This window comes from Brassica napus, chromosome C4 (assembly GCF_020379485.1).
Source record: "Brassica napus cultivar Da-Ae chromosome C4, Da-Ae, whole genome shotgun sequence".
Classification (NCBI taxonomy): domain Eukaryota; kingdom Viridiplantae; phylum Streptophyta; class Magnoliopsida; order Brassicales; family Brassicaceae; genus Brassica; species Brassica napus.
In genome coordinates, this window is record NC_063447.1 from 46,894,523 (window position 1) to 46,915,744 (window position 21,222).

At 41.1% G+C, this 21,222-nt stretch overlaps 3 protein-coding genes across 3 annotated transcripts; 1 reads left to right on the plus strand and 2 right to left on the minus strand.

Annotated features, from left to right (window-relative positions):
- Nucleotides 1–4,571: 4,571 nt before the first annotated feature.
- On the minus strand, nt 4,572–5,765 carry LOC106363778. Its single transcript, XM_013803468.1, has 3 exons — nt 5,528–5,765; nt 5,088–5,431; nt 4,572–4,982 (listed from the first exon to the last, which is right to left on the minus strand). The coding sequence occupies exons 1-3, from the start codon at nt 5,763–5,765 to the stop codon at nt 4,572–4,574; spliced, it is 993 nt and encodes a 330-aa protein (XP_013658922.1).
- A 2,720-nt stretch (nt 5,766–8,485) lies between these two features.
- Nucleotides 8,486–9,093, plus strand: LOC106363776 (protein farnesyltransferase subunit beta-like). The gene is made up of 2 exons (XM_022701925.1): nt 8,486–8,575; nt 8,854–9,093. Exons 1-2 carry the CDS (start codon nt 8,486–8,488, stop codon nt 9,091–9,093), a joined length of 330 nt encoding a protein of 109 aa, XP_022557646.1.
- A 2,506-nt stretch (nt 9,094–11,599) lies between these two features.
- On the minus strand, nt 11,600–13,199 carry LOC125586300 (RNA exonuclease 4-like). The gene has a single exon (XM_048756248.1). It carries the CDS (start codon nt 12,266–12,268, stop codon nt 11,861–11,863), a length of 408 nt encoding a protein of 135 aa, XP_048612205.1. The 5' UTR covers nt 12,269–13,199; the 3' UTR covers nt 11,600–11,860.
- Nucleotides 13,200–21,222: the final 8,023 nt, after the last annotated feature.

Consider the following 21,222-nt stretch of genomic DNA (forward strand, 5'->3'; position numbering starts at 1 on the left):
GAGCACTACTCCTTTATGGTAAGCTTAGATGAAAGCTATGTGCCAAGAAGCTATGAAGAAGCAATGTTGATTCAAGAGTGGAGAGATTCAGTCAATGATGAGGCTGATGCCATGATTAGAAATGATACATGGTATGAGAGTGAGTTGCCTAAGGGGAAGAGAGCTGTGTCATGCAAGTGGATCTTCACCATCAAGTACTTACCTAATGGGAAGATTGATAGGCATAAGACAAGGCTGGTAGCAAGAGGTTTCACACAAACCTATGGAGAGGATTACATTGATACTTTTGCACCTGTTGCAAAGCTTCATACCATTAGGATTGTACTATCAGTTGCAACCAACCTTGGGTGGGATCTTTGGCAAATGGATGTGAAGAATGCTTTCTTCCAAGGAGAGATAGAAGATGAAGTCTATATGCTACCACCTCCGGGTCTTGAAGGAATGGTGAAGCCAGGAAATGTTCTTAGATTGAAGAAAGCCATCTATGGATTGAAACAATCACCTAGAGCATGGTACAATAAGCTAAGCACAACACTGAATGATAGAGGTTTCAGGAAGTCCGAGCTTGATCACACTCTCTTTACTCGCAATACTCCTTCAGGTATTATTGTTTTGCTTGTGTATGTGGATGACATCATCATAACATGCAGTGATAAGGAAGGAATCCGAGCCACCAAGGAGTTTCTGAAATCAGTATTTGATATAAAGGATTTGGGAGAGATGAAGTACTTTCTTGGGATTGAGCTGTGCAGATCCAAGGAAGTGTTGTTTATCTCTCAAAGGAAGTATGCATTGGATCTCTTGAAGGATGCTGGTGCGTATGGAGGAAGAACAGCCAAGATGCCCATGGAGGATGGGTACAAGGTTCCACGTGAGGGGGAGATTGAAGACAGCAAGCTGTTCCATGATCCAAAGCTGTATAGGAAGCTTGTGGGGAAGCTGATATACTTGACCATCACTAGGCCAAACATTTGTTTTGCTGTGAATCAAGTGAGCCAGCATATGCAAGCTCCAAAAGAGCATCACTGGCGCATGGTGGAGAGGGTTCTCATGTACCTGAATGGAACTCAAGAGCTTGGAATATGGATGGGCTGCAATAAAAGCAATGAAGTTGTGGGTTATTGTGATGTTGATTGGGCTGGTGATAGAGCAGACAGAAGGTCAACCACAGGCTACTGCACGTTCATTGGAGGAAACATGGTTACTTGGAAGAGTAAGAAGCAGAAGGTTGTATCATGCTCTAGTGCTGAAGCTGAGTATAGAGCTATGCTAAAGCTTACCAACGAGTTGGTATGGATCAAAGGGATTCTTAGGCACTTGGAGATTGAGCAAGCAACACCAATGACTATGCATTGTGACAATCATGCGGCTATTCACATTGCTACAAACTCAGTGTTTCATGAGAGGACGAAGCACATTGAAGTAGATTGCCACAAGGTGAGGCAGATGATATAGTCTTGGGAGTGATCTTGCCATGTTATACAAGAAGTGAAGATCTCATGGCTATCCAAGCTCAGACTTTCACAAAGCTGAGCTTGAGGGGGAGTGTTGTGATGAGATCAATATATAGGAAGAGAAAGACATGAGAAGTTGAGTATGATGAAGAGGCTGTAATAATACTACTTACTCGAGTAACTTACTAGTATACTAGTTATACCAGTTACCCGGGTAACTTTGGAAGAAGAAGAAGAAGAGAAGCCCTATTCCCTTAGCTAAGGCATCAGTCCGTTGCAAGGGAAGAGGAGGAGCGTGTGACAGGCTGGAGAAGTGCTGGATAAAGCAAAAGGAGCTTTATGCACAAGGAAAAAGCTCATTGGATGGTTTGAATTAAAGCAAACCTTATCTCTTGTAATAGTGCTACTTTATGAAACCCTCATCCTATTGTTGCCTCCTCATATATATTGCAAACTCTGATCAGATTAATAATTAAGAAGTATGGGATTATCTCTCTAGACTCCCTCTCTTGTTCATGATGATTCTTAAATACTCTTAAACATGACCTACGTACCTTGGTTGAGGATCAAGCCATTCTTAGTTCGTTTTTTCCCGAGTGAAAATGGCCGTTAGAAGCGCATTTACTCGGTCGAGTAGAAGTGACCGCGGAGGTGCATCTACTCGGTTTTTTTTTTTTTTTTTTTTTTACGAGTAGAAACGTCATAGATGCATTGAGTTCCATGCTCGAGGCACTTCTTCTCTGCGTGACGTTTGAAGTCGGTAGACGTCTGGTTTCACAACTTTGATGATTTTGTAAGGTCCTTCCCACCTAGCACCGAGTTTACCGGCGTTCAGCTCCTTAGTGTTCTCGAACACTTTGCGCATGACAAGGTCACCGAGTTCAAGGGGTCGGGCTCGGACCTTTTTGTTGTAGTAACTCTCTATCTGATGTTGATAGTTTTGGATTCGTAGCAGAGCTTGGTCCCGTCGTTCTTCAATTTCATCGAGGGCATGCAGCAAATCCTTGTTGAGTTCAACGTACTGGGGCATTTTTGAGCGTCGGAGGCTTGAAACGTTAACTTCTGTGGGAGCCATAGCCTTGACACCGTATGCAAGAGAGAAAGGTGTTGATTTGGTCGACCCTCTTGGTGTTGTGCGGTGACTCCATAGAACTCCATCGAGTTCGTCGGCCCAATGACCATTTTTCAGGTCTAAACGTTTCTTAATGCCGTCGATGATGAGCTTGTTGGAGGATTCCGCTTGGCCGTTTCCCTGCGGGTAACGAGGGGTGGAAGGGCTTAATCGAATGTTCCATTTGCTGCAGAACTCCTTGAAGTTGCCTGACATGAACTGTGATCCATTATCAGTAACAATTTCATACGGTAGACCGTGGCGGCAGATAATGTTTTTCCAGACGAAACCACGGACTTCTTTGTCGGTGACTTGAGCGTAGGCTTCAGCTTCAATCCATTTGGTGAAGTAATCAGTGAGGACGAGAATGAAACGTCTCTGGCGGGAGCAAGGAAGAGGTCCTATGATATCCATTGCCCATCGCATGAACGGGTACGGCGCGATCGTCATTCGTAACATTTCAGTTGGACAATGGATGCTTGGTGCGTGCCGTTGGCATTTGTCGCAGCTTCTGGCGTAGGACTCGCAATCTGCATTCATCGTCGGCCAGAAGAAGCCTAGGCTTCTTACTTTGATCGCTAATGCTCGTCCGCCCGAATGGTTTCCTCCAGCGCCTTCGTGTGTTTCGGCCATAACCCTGACCGTTTCATCACCATGAATACTTTTGATGAGTACTTTACTCGCAGTCCATCGATGGAGTTCGTCGCCTAGGACGACATAATGGGCACTCCGTGTTTTTAGTCGGCGGGCTGCCCATTTCTCGGTTGGAAGTTCCCCCTTTGATTGATAGCCGATGAACTCAGTTCGCTAGTCAGGGTCGAATCCATCAGTATCGAGCGTGTCGGTTTCGGTGACTGGGGCAATGATGATGGTTTGGTCCGTCGAGATATCGATGCTCGGCTTCTCAATGCGGTGTATTGGAATGGTTCGTTTAACTTGGTCCCGAAGCTTGCTTCCAAGGGCTGCGAGGGCGTCGGCACAGACGTTTTCTCCTCTGGGAACTTTGATGAGTTCGAAGAATTCGAATTCTGCAGCTAAGCCTTGTACTATCTTGAGGTAGGCGTCCATCCGATCATTGCGGGCGTCGTAGTCGCCGCTAAACTGACTGGCGACTAACTGTGAGTCGCAGTAGGCGCTTAGGCGTTTGGCCTTGACAGCTTTTGCTAAGCGGAGTCCAGCGATCAAAGATTCGTACTCTGCTTCGTTGTTCGAAGCTGGAAAGCCGAAGCTAAAAGACTGTATGTTCAGTTCGCCAGTCGGGGACTGTAGTTGAACTCCGGCACCTGCGCCCTTGTTAATCGAAGATCCGTCGACATGCAGTGTCCAGTTTGGGTTTGGGAGTGTGAGATCTTGCTCCAACTCCGGGGCCAATTCGACTAAGAAGTTCGCAAGAACCTGAGATTTCGCCGCGATTCTGTTCTTGTAAGTGATATCAAGCTCACTGAGTTCGATAGCCCACTTCGTTAGTCTTCCGGACCTGTTTGTATTCGTGAGTATCGTTCGGAGGGGCTGGTCGGTTAATACTTCCACCGAATATGACTGAACGTATGGGCGAAGCTTTCTCTCCGCTTCGACGACCGCCAGCGCCATCTTCTCCAGAGTTGGGTATCACGTTTCTGGTCCGGTCATGCGCCTGCTTGTTTAGAAGATTGGCTTTTGCTCACTACAGTCCTCTTTTATCAGAACGCTGCTGACTGCAGTTTGTGACACTGCAACATAAAGAGATAGAATGTCGTCGACATCTGGCTTGGCGAGAACGGGTGGTGTTGTCAAATAATGCTTGAGTTGAGTAAATGTCTCATCGCATTTCTCATCCCATATAAACCTCTTGTTACCTCGCAGGAGATCGTAGAATGGCAAGCATTTGTCGGTGGATCTGGAGATGAACCGGTTGAGCGCAGCTATCCTACCCGTAAGCCGTTGTACTTCTCTACTGTTTTTTGGGCTTGGGAGGTTCAGGACCACGGAGATCTGCTTCGGGTTGGTTTCGATTCGCCGCTGCGTGACTATGTACCCAAGGAACTCGCCTGAGGAAACCCCGAACGTGCACTTTGCTGGTTCAGTTTCATGCCGTATTTGTTGAGAGTTTCGAAACAATCTTGCAAATGACGGAGGTGATCAGCGGCGTGTAGCGACTTGACAAGCATATCATTGGTGTATACTTCCATGGTGACGCCCAGCTTGTCTGCGAACATTTTGTTCAGAAGCTGTTGGTAGGTTGCTCCTACGTTCTTCAAGCCGAATGGCATGACCTTATAGCAGTAGGTTCCTCTATCTGTGATAAATGCCGTCTTTTCGTGATCGTCGGGGTGCATCATGATTTGGTTGTACCCTGAGAAAGCGTCCATGAAGGTGAGCATCTCGTTTCCAGCCGTGGACTTGACCAAACGGTCGATGTTGGGAAGAGGATAGTTGTCCTTTGGGCAAGCTTTATTTAAGTCAGTGAAGTCGACGCAGACGCGCCACTTCCCGTTCTTCTTCTTAATGACTACTGGATTTGCTAACCACTCAGGGTATCACACCTCAGCAATTGACCAAGCGCCGAGCAACCGGTCGACCTCTTCGTTTACAGCCTTTGACCTGTCGGGACCGAGCTTGCGTCGCTTCTGCCGGATAGGCTTGAATGTCGGGTCGACGTTTAGTTCGTGAGTTTTTATAGCCGGATCAATTCCTTTCATGTCTGACATGGACCACGCGAATGTGGACACATTCATCTTGAGAAAGTTGAGAACTGACTGCTGCATATCTTCAGATAGATACGCACCGATCCTTGCGGTCCAGTTTGGATCGGTATCGTCAATAGGTAACTCGAAAACTTCACCTTCCTGGGAGCAGACTTTATAGGTTGGAGGAGAAACTGAGTTAACTGATAGAGACGATTGTTTGAGCTTAACTGTGGCGATTAGGAGTTCCCTAGCGGCTTTTTGATCCCCTCACAATGTTTTGATTTTTCCGTCTGTACCGGGGAACTTGACACACTGGTGGTAAGTAGATGGAATGGCCTGCATTGAGTGTATCCAAGGGGTTCCAAGTATAGCGTGGTAAGGTGCCTTTGTGCTTACAACGGCAAACTTGACAGTTCGAGTGACTCCACATGCGCGTACCGGAAGGCGGATTGTTCCCAGTATTGTTTCGGAGGATCCGTTGAAGCTGGTTAATGTTCTGGAGGACGGTTTTATGTCGTCGAGATCGACTCCCATCTTCTGCAGAGTTCCTTGGAAGATGAGGTCGACGGAGTTTCATGTATCAACGAGGACCTTAGTGACGTCATACTCCCCAATTTCAAGGAAGACAAGAAGAGGGTCGTTGTGCGGTACGTGAATCCCCTCAGCGTCATCCGGCGAAAAAGTTATCGGAGGGTGACTTGGCGGTCTAGTCGGCCACCTCTGCGAAATCGCGACCTGTCGACGGTAATCCTTGACGGAGCGAACAGAGTTGCCGCAGGAGAACCGCCCATGATGACATTTAGTTGTTGTCGCGTTTTTATTTGCTTGGAGTCTAAGAAGGCGCGTAAATCGGTTGGTACGCTGCTGTCGTTTTTTTACGACGGAGTGTCGTTGCTTGACATCTTAGTTTGCTCCAAACGCCTTCGGAGGTCAGTGGATTTCGAACGATTGAGATGGATGCGAAGATCGCATGCTCCTGCGTTGAGTTTATCTCGAAGGTCACCGTTTGAGAGTTCTTTGGGATCGGGGTCACCTGTTGAGATATGTTGAGACTTCCGTGCATCCAACGTTGTTCGGAGATCATTGCGCGTGGAGCTGTTGCTATTTTTGGATTCGAACTTTCGTTTCAGAACATCTCTCAAATCTTCGAGTACAGGTGTGTCATCGTTCTCGTCGTCTGATGGCAATGTTTGTTGAGAGAGTATAACCTCAATGCGCCTGCGGTTAGCTGGTTGCTCTTCGTCAGCTGAGGAGTCTCCCTCGCCATTACCCTTCGGAACATCCTCCTCGTCATCTCGTTGTTGAGTTTCGCTATGTTGACCTTTGCCTGTAGCTTTGCGCTGGGCTCTCCTTTCTTTATACTTGCTCCAGCTCTTGCCGTTCTTCGGCTTAGCCTTTAGGGGTTCGAACTTGAAGTCGCCACTTGCTAGGGATGAGAGGTAGTGCGCATAGAGTGACTTGCACTCTGTCATATCGTGCCCTTTGACATCGTGATATTTGCAGTGTTTGGTGAGATCAGCGGTTCTGGAAGGTCCTACCGCTGAACCTGCTGCTGTTGTAGTCTGGGTCGAGCAGACGGCGTCGACTGGTTTGTCGGACGAGTCGAGCTCCCTTACCCACTTGTTCCAACCTTCTCTGCGGACTACGAGAGTTAAAACCGACACGTTGTTCTCATTGACGACATACATATATCCGTCTTTGCGGCCGTTTTTGTCGATTGGGGCATGCTGGCGCGGTTCTTGTCGCGTGTTGGCGTTTTTAGCCGCTGGAGCTTTGGGTGCGTTCATCTTGCTGAGAATGGCATTAGTATCTTCTTCCATTCGGATGAAATTATCAAAGCGCGTGATAGCATCCTGGAGTGACGTAGTTGGGTTTTGGTATAAATCCTCTAGGAATTTAGAATGAAACCACAATGTGTTCCGCAGGGCGTCGATGGCAATACCGTCTGGGATTTCAATCCTCGAGACTACCGCTTTGAACTTCTCCATGTAGTCGCGGAGGCTCTGGTCTTTGGTTTGGTTAAGGTTCCACAAGCTAGAGGCGGTAGCGTTGCGCTTGGTGAACATAATGTAAGTCTTGAGGAAAGCTGCTGACAAGTCACGGAAGCTTCCGATGGAGTTTTCCTCTAACTGGGAGAACCAGGTTAGGGCTTGCTCGTGGAGAGTTTCGACGAACAGTTGACAGTAGCCTACGTCCCTTTCTTCATCGGGGAGTCGAGCCCACGCCATCACGATGTTGAAAGCTGTCATGTGTTCCACCGGGTCTCCGCCGGGTTTGTACTCGGGTAGGCGCAGCTTCTCTATCTTTCCGAGTTGCACACTAGTCAACGTGCTACTGAAAGGGGTGCGCGATGTTGCGTCGAGCATGCTCTCGATTTGCGGGGCCGCGCTGGTTACCTGATGGATCTTCTCGCTCATTTGTTGGAAGCTGAGTTTGAACTTGGCGATCTCGCGTATGGTTGCGGGGTCGGAGCCTACTGGGGGGTGTCGGTGAGAAGGGTTTCATTTGGCTCCGAGTCGTCTGAGACGTGGTTGCCTCCGGTCGCCGTTGGGTTGGTGTTAAAGAGGCGACGGCGTATCTGCTGGGGATGGCTCGTTTGGCCATCGGGAGCTGTGAGTGCCGCGACCAAAGCAACTAATTGGTCGTTGGTCATCTTTTGAACTTCGTCTTGATGAGCGAGTCGAGCCATGATAGAGCTCATGAAATATGCGGCAATGGGTGGCGCGGCTTCGGGCGTAGGGGTTGGTTCTCCGCTCGGAGCGCCGAAGGTGGCGTCGTTTTGAACCATGTAGATCTAGAACGTTACTTTAGTCAGCCCCACGGTGGGCGCCAATTGTTTGAACGGGATTCAGTCGACTAGAATGAAAGAAGTTAGAAATGGGATGACTAAAGACGTTTTATTAGATTCGAACTGAAGGGTTACAAGAGTGACAGGAAAGTGAGAAAGCAACAAGATCAAAGAGATCCTAAAACCCTAGATCTAGCCGCTTAGTATGTAAAATCACCAAAAGTCCTCCTTCTTGTTGCTTCCTCTCCCTTTTTTATAGGTCTTCTGTCCTTGATGCCCTAATTTCGTGCCTTTTTGGGCCTTGATGCGAGAGGCCGAGTATGCGGGCCTGGACAGAGTTCCCTCCAAGCCGGGTACTTTTGGTCGGCTTACTCGACCGGCTAAAAGTACCCTAAGGTCGAGCGACGCGTTTAGCCGCCGAGTCAGCCAAACTAATCCGACTTGCTGGATTAGGATCTGTTATTCGATGGGCCTTGTGGATGGATGTAATACATCTCCTACAATGAAGATGATCCTGAAAGTGATGACGATGACTCTGATGAGGACAGCAATAAAGGTTTGCTCTTAACTTTCTCCTATCATCTGTCCCATCTAAAATTCTAAAAGGCAACTGAATTTAGTAGCTTTGTTTGAAGATTGTAGGAGGGTGCAACCTGTTTTTGACAGCCTCAACTTGCAGAGATATGTGATCTTGTGCTCTATGGTTAGTTCTTAAATGCTTTAACACCAAAACAAATAATCCAGCCAAGTTTACACATGCGCGCACACACACACGTCTTCTGATTTACTTGGACATCTATGTTATTTTTTAATATTTTCTGTATTGGTTGTTAGGTTCCTGAAGGTGGATTCAGAGACAAGCCGGGGAAACCCCGTGACTTCTACCACACATGTTACTGTCTAAGCGGTCTCTCCGTGGCTCAACACGCTTGGTCAAAAGACAAAGATACTCCGCCTTTGAATAGTGACATTTTGGGTAGCTATGCTAATCACCTTGAACATGTTCACCTCCTCCACAACGTTGTCATGGATCGGTACAACAAAGCCATCGAGTTCTTCCATAGAGCAGTATAATCTGTGCTCGCCACATTTGGGAAACTCCTAAGCCAGTATTAGAGAGTTCTGGCTGTGTTGTATGTGCAACTTTTGAACAAAAGTTATAGTTTTCTACTGATTTAACCTTGAATTATTGAGTTTTATTTTCATTTTAATGTGTATTTACATATATTTGGTCATACGAATAATTCAAAATTTTCGACGATTGTTGAAAGACATGCGTCCTTCGTCATTGTTTTCAGGATATTGCCATGTAGATGGTGTGGATGGTCGACTGGGTTCGGCCATCATTGGAAAAGAGCTGAACATCGACCCAGATGGTTGACCAGAACTCGAGCAGGAAGGTAGAGCCAATCACGACCAGGATAGACGACCATAGGCTCTACCAGGATGGACGACCGAAGCTCGATCAGGATGGACGACCAGAGCTCGACCAGGAGGGGCGACCAGATTGCGGTGTCGACGAACCGATTTGGTTGGGAAATGAGATGAAAATGGAGGACATGGACCAGCGATGGACATGGACCATGAGGAACACTTTCATCGACCAAATGAGCCTAATTTAGTGTTTCTATGATATTTATATTCTCCTGAATTTATATAGAGATCATAATTACGATTTCTTATAAATAAATGGTAATTATATAGATCTGTTCATAATTGTTTTTCATAAACTGACCACAAACTATTTACTTTATAAATGTTAATATGTTTTAATGATAAATCTATAATTGTTACCAAAGAAAGCGTACTTACATATGCTATTGCAACAACCTATGCTTCTCATAACCAACGTATTCTATAATAGCAATAATACAACTTGATTAATATCTTAAAAGCATGATTATTCGATATTAAAATGTAATCTACTAATTAAATTATTCCAGTCGTCATCTTATTATTGAAGTACAAACACGTACGATAACTTTTAATTTTCAAGGAACTGAGTCCAAGCACCAGCAGTAATAGTCTGACCGAGAAAGGTTGAGCAACTCATCCTCTGACATATTCTCAAGCTCGCTCTGTCTCCAGGACGCATAGTTATTTGTGTTATGCGTGTCTGAGGCCAACGGATAAGCATCCGTCTTGTGTTTTTGATATCGCATTCTTTTGTACAGCCTCGTCGTCGCGACACAGTCCTCATAAGGATCTTGCATCCCCACATGAATGTCATACCTTTAGAAGGTCGGAAAAGATAGAAATGAGATTTAATTTAAACAGTCTTATTTTAGATCAAAATAAGGAAATAGCATAAACTTTTATAAATTAATAATGTACTGTAAATCCAATTCATAATACTCCATCTGTTCTCGAAAATAAGATTTTTTAGATTTTTTAGATTTTTTTCTTGTTACACAAAGATAGATTTTCTATATTGTTAAGGTACTTTTTTATACTTTTGAGAAACAATAATTGAGAATATTTGAATTGATTAAATTTCATTGGTAGAAAATTATTGGAAAGTGTATAATAAAGTAAAAAATAAATTAAATTATAAACATTTATTAAGCGTGCATACTCTAACTCTAGAAAATCTTAATTTCAGGAGTATTATTTTATGACCTCAAAGTTTATTATTTATAAACCCTAAACCATAAAAATACCATATGCACTGAAATGAAGCCTATATTAGAAACCATAAGTTCTAGAGCCTACCACTAATCAATGGCGGAGAGTGTGTTATGAAGGGGTCAAGTGACACCCATAAAGTTTATGAAAACAATTTATTTTTACCAAATAAATTATGTTGACTCCAACCAAAAAAGAATATTGACTCCTATCAAAATTTTATTAAAGTAGTCTAGTTGTGATGTTATAAGTTATTTTCTGCCACTGCCACTAATCCGTAATCCTGAACAAAGAGGAAATATATTTCTTTAGTTTAAAATATACAGAACTTTTTTACTGCATTGTATATTTTAGGAAAAATAATAATCTAATTTTGTAGTTTTGTGTCTTTAGGATAACCTTTTATAAACGAGAGGAGCAAATTAGAAATTCGAAACTTTTGGTTATGAATAAAAGATACGAAGTATGAGGTAGAGACATAGAAATCGTAGAGACGTCAGTTATTCGAAATATTCCTAGGATTATCATCGGTTGATTTATTCGAATTTTTAAGAAACTTTTTAGCTAATCAGCATATTGTACTTTACACGGATTAAAAACTTTTAATCACGTCATAAGTACATCGGATACCTACTTTATAGTTGTTGCGTCCGAATATTACACACGGCAAATTAAAATAAAATTATAGAAACGTGTAATCTGTATACATGCATGGTTTAGTAGACAAACCTTTTCCGAGTTGAATAATTGTTTTATGAGTTATGGAATCTTTGATAGTAGGTTTGATCAGATGAACTACAGAATTTTTTTTTTTTTTGCTTAAGTAAAGTTATATTTACCAACTTGTGACGAATATTTTTAAAATTATATACAGATTAGCTGAAATTAAATTTCAAAAATGTACCCATTCATGTTTATGGGTCTTTCAATTTTGTAAAATTGAAAAAAAGAGATGCAAAAAAAGAAGAAGAATATTTACCCCAGATAGGCTTGGGTTAAGTACTTGAGCGAGTTGCTTAGCTTGCTTGTTTTCATCAATGGAGGGTATTCCGCAGTATCTCTTTACAAATAAACATAATATGTCTTATCATACATATTCTATTTATTAATGATCATATATTATGAATCAAATCCGGACTAATCTGCACCAGTGGTATGAGTGAAAATTGTCGTTACCATCCAAAAAAATTGTGTAGTAAAAGGTATATTTACCTTATCATGGAAGAAGAATATTCAATTTGAAGACAGTCAAGATGGCTATCAAGTCCATGTCCCACGAGAATCCTCGCTTTTCCACTTCTTGGACGAATCTTCCACATTGGTTCTCCATAACAAAGAACTCCTTAATCTTTCTCTGTGCTTGTTTCAATGGCATCGCGTCCCTTATATTCTCAGGTCGTATTCCTGTAGTCTCGTACCTGTAATTCGTTATGGGCAATGTTGGCTTCACGTACGTGTGAAAAATCACGTTTTCGCTCTCATCTGTTATGCAAACTCTCGCGCATAGGTCAAGCGATTCATCACTCCCTCCTCCAACCATCTTGCATGAGAGTGCGACCACTCGTGGTGACCTGGAAGAAGTGTAATCGATTGTAGGATTGTCTCTTAGGCCTAAGACCGCCATACGAGTAGTTAGTCCCTGAAATGTTACTTAGATATTAGTATCAAGCAACAAATAGAAAGAATATACTGTTTTATTTCATTTATTTCTAATACAGTAGTGTGTTTTTATTTAAGTTATCATTTGCAAAATTATTTACAAAATAAAATATTTCATCACAAAATGAAAACGTTGGATGCGGCTGTAGATGCTCTAGACAGCCAAAATTTACTCTAGAACCATATATGTCAACCAATCGAGTTTTCATTTCCTTAAAAAATTCACAACAAAAATAGTTCTACAAAATTAAAATATGGGTGTATAGAATTTTATTTCCAAAGAAAAAATATTGCTTTACAAAGATACAGCAAAATAATCTACATCAAATAAATCTATAGCTTAAATTCTACAGCCAAAAATATAAATCTAGAGTTCATTCCAATCACCCTTGTTAACACAAAAAGATGCACAAATGCTTGTTTTGTGTCTGAAATCGAGACCTATAGCAATATGCTGTAGTTAATTCATTTATGAAAATATTAACTTATGTGTATAATTACATAACTGACGTTTGAGAATTGGCATCTCTCCTGATGGATCCTACGAGCGTTGGGGCTTTCAAGGTTCGTAAGGTAGAATCTGCAGCCGCAGATGCTGAAAATGTTCTTACATTCCTGTTTCGGCAATGGCCCTACATACAATATGATTTTAAATGAAATTAGAAAGCCAAATTAGAGAGTCAGAGAGTAGATATATAGAGGTTGGAGATATACCAATGAGGTGTTCACGGAGGGAATCAAAAGATCGGCAGTGTTTGTTGCAAATGCCACACGTAGGTTCATGAACCGAATGGTAAGACGTCCTCATGTGTTCCACGAAATGTTCTTTCTTGTTGAATTGCCTATAACACCCTCCACACTTGTTCCTGCATCAATGCATACTTTTTTTTTTTTTTTTTTTTGACTAATATCAATGCATACTTTTTTATCATTTATCATTGAATGCATACTTTTTTATCATTGTTTTTGTCGCAATTTTTGTTTTTGATAACTAGAGGATTTCCAAATCAAAATCCAGATGATTTGATGGGGTACATTAACGGTCTAGTATTCCTACTACTTAAAGCATCTATTATGGGCGAATATGATTAGTGATATTTGTTTCACAATTATTTTATTTCACACTAAATACAAAATTTTATAGTATTCTTACGGTACATTTAGTTTTTCTAAGAATGTAAATATAAGTTTAGGTATTACAGATTTGTGTATTGATTGTCCTATTTCTTTTACCTAACTTAAGTTACTTATACTGTATGTTCCAAATTCATTGGACGTTGATGGTAAAGAATAAAACATACATGTGAGAAAGGAAACCTTATTCAATCCGATCGAAGATGGTATTACTTATATCCAAAGAAAACCAAAATTTAACACAATAGCACAAAAGTACCTTTGGGTTTCTGAGAGCTCCCCTAAAAGTCTGTAGTCCATTGTAAATTGAGCAAACAGTTTTTGTGTCAATAGAGTTTCACTACAAGAAAACAGCGATATTCTGACGGACATTCCGACGGAAAATGAAATCCTCGGAATATCCCGAGGAATTTCCGAGGAAATTCCGAGGAAACACAAAATTTGGTTTCCTCGGAATTTCCTCGGAATATACCGACGGAATTCCGAGGAAATATCAATCCGTCGGAATATTCCGAGGAAATTCTGAGGAAATTCTGAGGAAATATGTGTTCCTCGGAAAAAACCGATGAATTCCGAGGAAATATTATAGCCGTTGGAGAGCCGTTGGGGGATTTTACAAAATTGCGAGAAAATTCCGACGAACTAGCCGTTGGCGTCAGAATTCCGTCGGAATTTCCTCGGTCTGTCGGCAGGATTTAAACTATAAATATAAGCACTCCTCTTCCTCTTCATTCACTCCATATCTTCATCCTCCCTCTTACTCTATTTACACACGAATTTGATTCATAAAAAATATGTCTTCTTCAAATTATTTTCGTTCTTGGATCGATCGACCTCATTTGGATCCGAACACGAGATTGCTTACGGAAGAATACCAACGAGGTATAACCGAATTCATGGGGTTAGTTCACCGACAACTGGAAGCAAAAACAGGTATGTTAAGATGTCCTTGCTCTAATTGTAAAAATAGAAAGGTTATTAAAGAGTGGGATGTTTGGACTCATCTATATTTGAGTGGGTTTACACGAAATTACAAAATTTGGTATCATCATGGGGAAACTGATTATGAACATGGTAGTACTAGCGAACCTCAGCCAGCGGTTAGATTAGAAGAACCAATTAGAACGGATGTAGATTATGGTGTAGGTACTGAGCAGATGGTAAATGATCATTTTAGAGGGGAAGATTTACCCAATGCACAAGCTAGGAGATTTTATGATATGTTGGATGCTGGAAAGCAACCATTGTACGAAGGTTGCAGAGATGGTCATTCAGCTTTATCATCTGCTACAAGATTGATGGGCATTAAAACAGATTATAATTTGGCTGAAGACTGTGTGGATGTGATTGCTGATTTTGTAAAAGGTATTCTACCCGAGGATAATGTAGCTCCTGGTTCATATTACGAGGTTCAGAAACTCGTAGCTGGTCTTGGTTTATCGTATCAGGTAATAGATGTATGCAGCGACAACTGCATGATTTATTGGAGGGCGGATGAACAGCGTGTTACATGCAAATTTTGTGGAAAGCCTCGTTATAAAGATACGAGTGGAAGAGTTCCAGTGCCATATAAAAGGATGTGGTATTTACCTTTGACGGAAAGGTTGCAGAGGTTGTATCTGTCTGAACGCACAGCGCAACCAATGAGATGGCATACGGAGCACTCAACAGATGGTGAGATCAGACATCCTTCAGATGCAAAAGCGTGGAAGCATTTCCAATCAAAGTATCCCGACTTTGCGTATGAGAGAAGAAATGTCTACCTTGGATTATGTACTGATGGTTTCAGTCCGTTTGGCAAGAGTGGAAGACATTATTCTCTATGGCCCGTCATTCTTACACCATACAACCTACCCCCAAACTTGTGCTTGCGACGAGAGTTTTTGTTTCTCTCGATTCTCATTCCCGGACCAGAGCATCCTAAGAGATCACTTGATGTGTTTCTTCAGCCACTAATATATTAGTTGCAACAACTATGAGCTCAAGGTGCTGAAACATACGATGTTTCGTGTAAAGAAAACTTTCAAATGCGGGCAGTACTAATGTGGACAATAAGTGATTTTCCAGCATATGGTATATTGTCTGGATGGACAACGCATGGAAGGCTATCATGTCCATATTGTCAAGATAACACTGATGCTTTCCAACTAAAACACGGAAGGAAAACGTGTTGGTTTGACTGTCACAGGAGATTCCTACCACCTGATCATCCATATCGTAGGAGTAGGAATTTGTTTACGAAGAACAAGAGGGTGTTTGACAGTCCACCTCCGGAAATTTGTGGGAAAGATTTGAAGATATAACTAAGAGATTTTGGTGCAGAAAGGACGCCAGACGTCGGTGGACATGAGCGTTTTCCGGTAGATGTTGTTGGAAAACTACATAACTGGCACAAAAAAAAAGTATTTTCTGGGATCTGCCATACTGGGAGGATCATCTGCTAAGGCATAATTTAGATGTCATGCATATTGAGAAGAACTTTTTTGACAATCTCATGAACACGATCCTTAATGTTCAAGGTAAAACAAAGGATAATTTGAAGTCAAGACTGGATTTAGTAGATATATGTGCTCGTTCAGAACTTCATGTTGATGAGAATGGTAGGGCTCCTTTTCCCATATACCGACTTGATGCAGAGGGAAAAGATGCGTTCTTTGATTGGATTTCAAACGATGTGGAATTTACAGACGGTTACGCATCAAATTTGCGTAACTGTATCGACAGAAAGGAACGAAAGTTTACTGGCTTGAAAAGCCACGATTGCTATGTAATGATGCAGCGCCTCCTTCCGTTCGCCTTCAAGGAACTATTAGCACGAAATGTTCATGAAGCAATTGCAGGGCTAAGTGGTTTCTTCCGCGATGTATGCACGAGATCAGTGACTCTTGAAGGTATTGAAAATTTGAAGACTAACATAGCCGTGATTCAGTGCAACCTTGAGAAGATATTTCCTCCCTCATTTTTTGATGTTATGGAGCATCTTGTTATTCACCTGGCAAGAGAATTGGAACTTGGTGGTCCTGTGCAGTATAGATGGATGTATCTGTATGAGCGATATATGTTCCATTTGAAGAAGATGGTGAAAAAATTAAGTAGGGTGGAAGGTTCTATAGTCGCACAGATGATCAATGAAGAAACTTCAAACTTTACCGAGTACTACTTTCCAGCAAAAGTTCAGACCAAAAACAGAAGACCTGCTCGGCATGATGATAGAGGCGAACGGGCAACATATCATGTTACGGTTCCAGACATTTTCACAGACGTTGGACGACTTAGCGGAAAACCAAAGGACCGTCGACTTACTGAGCAGGAGCGCAATCATTTGCAAACATATTTGCTCACCAACTGCGAAGACGTTCTTCAATATGAGAGGTAAATAAATTAGCTTACAAATTTTTATTTTAACAAGTTGAAATTTAAATCTTAATTAATTACATTATTGTCATCATATACAAGATTTTCATGGCAGAAAAGCGGTTTGAGTATAGATACGCCACAGAGGACGAACTAGAAGAAATGAAGCAGAGAGAATTTACTGGATGGATGTTTACTTATGTGAGTGCTTTAAACAAATTAAAATATATTTTATCACATATTTATACTAATTCACATTTATTGATATAACATATATATATGTGCTATTAATAGGTGTCTGCTGGTTTGGCCAGAGGTGAAACATTAGACGATTGGATACACGAGATGGTCGTTGGACCAAACTTTGTTGTGAAGTCATATCCGAGATTTTGTACTCGAGGATATGCATTCACAACTCAGAAGAGGAGACGTTCAAGTACGACTTATGATGCTGGCGTTTGTTCTGCATCAGGAGATGATGTATACTACGGACACATACATGAGATTTTGGAAATCAAGTATTTGGGCATGGTTGGATTGCGTTGTACTGTTTTCTATTGTGATTGGCACGACAACACTCCAGATCGAGGTGTGAGACCAGATCCATTTGGTGTTACATCAGCAAATTCGAGGCGAAAGCTGCAATATTATGATCCTTTCATTCTTGCTTCTCAGGCCGATCAGGTAATTAAATGTTAATTATTCAGAATGATTCATCATCATGTGTATTAATTTATAATTTTACTAATAATTTTCTAAATGTTACAGGTTTGTTATATCAAGTACCCCCGGGTAAGGAACAGAGATGATCCATGGGTTACTGTTACAAGACTCAACCCGAGAGGCCAAGTTCAGGGAAGTTCTGAGCTGGAAGACCCACTACAACCAAGCACATCCGTAAACTTAAGTGCAGCAGAAGATTTAGCTGGAGTTGGCCTTGTAGTCGATTTAACCGACTTCGGAGAGGAAGATGTCGTTCACGTAGAGGATGAACCAGTGATTGGAGAGTTTCACCAAGATCCAGATTCAGATTCATCTGGTGATGATGACTCGGAAACAGACTACCATTGATTTATTTTTATTTTTTTAAAGAAATACCGAGGAAATTCCGAGGAACACTTCCTCTTTCCTCTGAAAAGCCTCGGAATTTTCCGAGGAAATTCCGAGGAACACTTTATATTCTCGATCGATTGATTGGATAATCTAATCGATCGATCACATTGTTACACTTTGGTCCATCTCAGTGATCGATCGATGCGTTTTCGGACATATATCCATCGATCGATCCGTTTATAAAAAAACTTACGAGATTTTCCGAGGAAATTCCGAGGAACACTTGATATTCTCGATCGATCGGTGGGATAATTTAATCGATCGATCACATTGTTACGCTTTGGTCCATCTTAGTGATCGATCGATGCGTTTTTGGACATATATCCATCGATCGATCCGTTTATAAAAAAACTTACGAGATTTTCCGAGGAAATTCCGAGGAACACTTGATATTCTCGATCGATCGGTGGGATAATCTAATCGATCGATCACATTGTTACCCCCAAACCCTGTTTCCTCGGAAAAGCCTCGGAATATTCCGAGGAAATTCCGAGGAACACCTGATATACTCTATCGATCGATGCGCTTTTGTACATATATCCATCGATCGATCCGTTTTAAAAAAAATTGACGTATTGAAACCCCAAACACTAATTCCTCGAAATTTCCTCGGAATATTCCGACGGAATTCCGAGGAAGAAAAGGGTTTCCTCTGAATTCCCTCGGAATATTCCGAGGCTTTTCCGAGGAAATAGGGTTTTTAAACCGAAAACAACGTTTTGTGGTTTGAATAACACCTATATAACCCTTATTAAGTGTCTTACGTTCATTATGAAGTCAAAATTTGTTCCTTACCGTATAATTAACACTTTTCCGATTGTATGAACGAAATCCCACAACATAAGAGAAACACTTATACCTTTTAATGAACGGTAAAGGGAATACTTTCGATTAGTTTTGAAATTTGTTATTTCATGGTTTATGCTCATCTATACAAAGAATCCTCAATGGTATGCATTACAATTGTATAAGAAATGAAATACGGCAAAAAAAATTGATGTTTTGAAACCCCAAACACTAGTTCCTCGGTATTTCCTCGGAATATTCCGAGGAAATTCCGACGGATATTTTACTATCCGTCGGAATTTCCTCGGAATATTTTCATTTTACCGGGCAAATATTTCGCGAAAATTGAAATTAGAATTCCGACGGAATTCCGACGTATAATATCCGTCGGACCCTAGGTTTTATAACCACGAGCCACTTCTTCGTCCCCATTTCTCTCTTCTTCCTCTGCACGACTCCTCTCTTCTCTCCGGCGATTTCCCCCTCAAATTCGACGATATCTTCGACGATCTCCCCCTTCTCTTACACAAATCATGTAAGGACCCTATCTCACTCTCTTTGGTTCTATTTGTTAGGTTTTTGTGTAGTTTTGATAGATTTTTGTTAGGGTGATTGGTTAGGATTATGACTTGGTTGTATAATAGGTTTAGAATTGTGATTTGGTTGAATAATTTGTTTTGTTGAATTGATTTAGAATTTTTTTATAATTTTTTTATTTTTTTGTATTTATAAAATCGATTTTTGTATATAAATCGATTTTTGTATTTTACAAAAAAAATTTTATATATAAATTCGATTTTTTGGATGTTACAAAATCTTTTTTGTATATAAATTCGATTTTTTGGATTTTACAAAACATTTTTAATATCTATAAAACTTTTTTTCTGATTAAAAACTATTATTTGGGATTAAAAAAAAAATATATATATATATATATATATATTATTAAAACTATTTTTTGTAATTATTAAACTATTTTTTATTTATTAAAACTATTTTTTGTTTATTAGAACTATTTTTATATATTTATTAAATATTTTTAATATCTATAAATCTTTTTTTGTGATTAAAAACTATTATTTGAGATTTTTTTTTTTAAAAAAAAATTAATTTATATATTTCTGTATTTATTAAATATATTTTTTTAATTTACAGGTCTCATGATGATCAGACCCGGCCTCGACAGTGTCGTGGTCGTGGTGGTACGGGGAGCCAGTCTCGGGATTCTAGCCATTTTCAGGATTCCCCTTCGCTCCACAGCTCCAACCATACATCTCTCTCTGCTGCACCCGCTCCTGCTCCTCTCGCTCCCGCTGCTGCATCCGCTCCTGCTCCCGCTGCTGCATCCGCTCCTGCTCCTCCGGGTCCTCCGGGAGTGATGAGTGTTGCGGAGTTGGTTCAACAGCCCGGTCGTGACCATCTTCCGTATCTCACTCCGTATCCACATGGACGGGGTCAAACATGGTAATTAAACATTTATTTTTCTTTAAATTTGGATTCATTAATAACCGTTTGTTCTTTTTATTAGGTTCAACCGATCCGGGAACGGGATCAGCGCATGGATCAACCGTATGATGTACTCGGCCCTCGACAGGGGACATCCGACTTTCACTCACTTCCCTACCGACAAGCAGGTTCTGTGGTTCCATCAGTTTGCGGTAAGTATTCTAATTTTTTACTTACATTTTTAATCTTTAATGTAAATTTTCTACTAATTGTGTTTTTTTTTCAGCAAGAGTTCAACTGGAATTCCGATGAGACCCTCTTTATCTATCACCACTTCGTCCATAAAGTTATGGACAACTATGGGAAGCAGATCCACGAGTGGAAGAAGAAGTGGGAAATCAATAAGGTTCGATTTAATTTATTAAACAATTTTTATATTTATTAAACTATTTTTTTATTTATTAAACTAGTTTCTTTTTTTTTTATTAAAAGGTCCCAAAGTCGATGAACGACACGGTCTGGAAGGAGTTGTGTGCGCATTGGGATAAGGAAGAGACGAAAGAAACTTTTTCCACCAACACCACCAACCGCAGGAGCGACCGTAAAGGGAAGGGCATCTACAAGCATAACTTGGGTGCTCAATCTATTGCCACTCTGGGAGATCGCATGGTAAGTTCAACTGCTTTTTCTTCAATTATTTGAGTTTCAGAATTTTAATTTATTGTGTATTTCTTCTAATTTCTAATGTTTTTTTAATTTATGTTTTTTTTCAAGGCGGAAGAAAATGATGGCGAGCCGGTTGATAATCTCGCCCTAATGAGGAGGGTTTATACCAACAAGAAGACCAGCCAGATTGATGACGGTCTTGTGAGGGACGTGGTCGACCTGTTCCAAACTCATGTGGTAGACGAAGTGTCTCAGCTCCAAACCAAGGATGACGCTTCGACGGCTTCGACCAACTTGTCCCGGTTTCGAATCAACAAAATCGTTGAATCCGTAAGTTCTTTTTTTTTAAAGTTCAATTCGTTTATTTCTTGGTTTAAATTTGTAAATTTGGCTATTTTCTATTCAGTCGGTTCCAAAGAA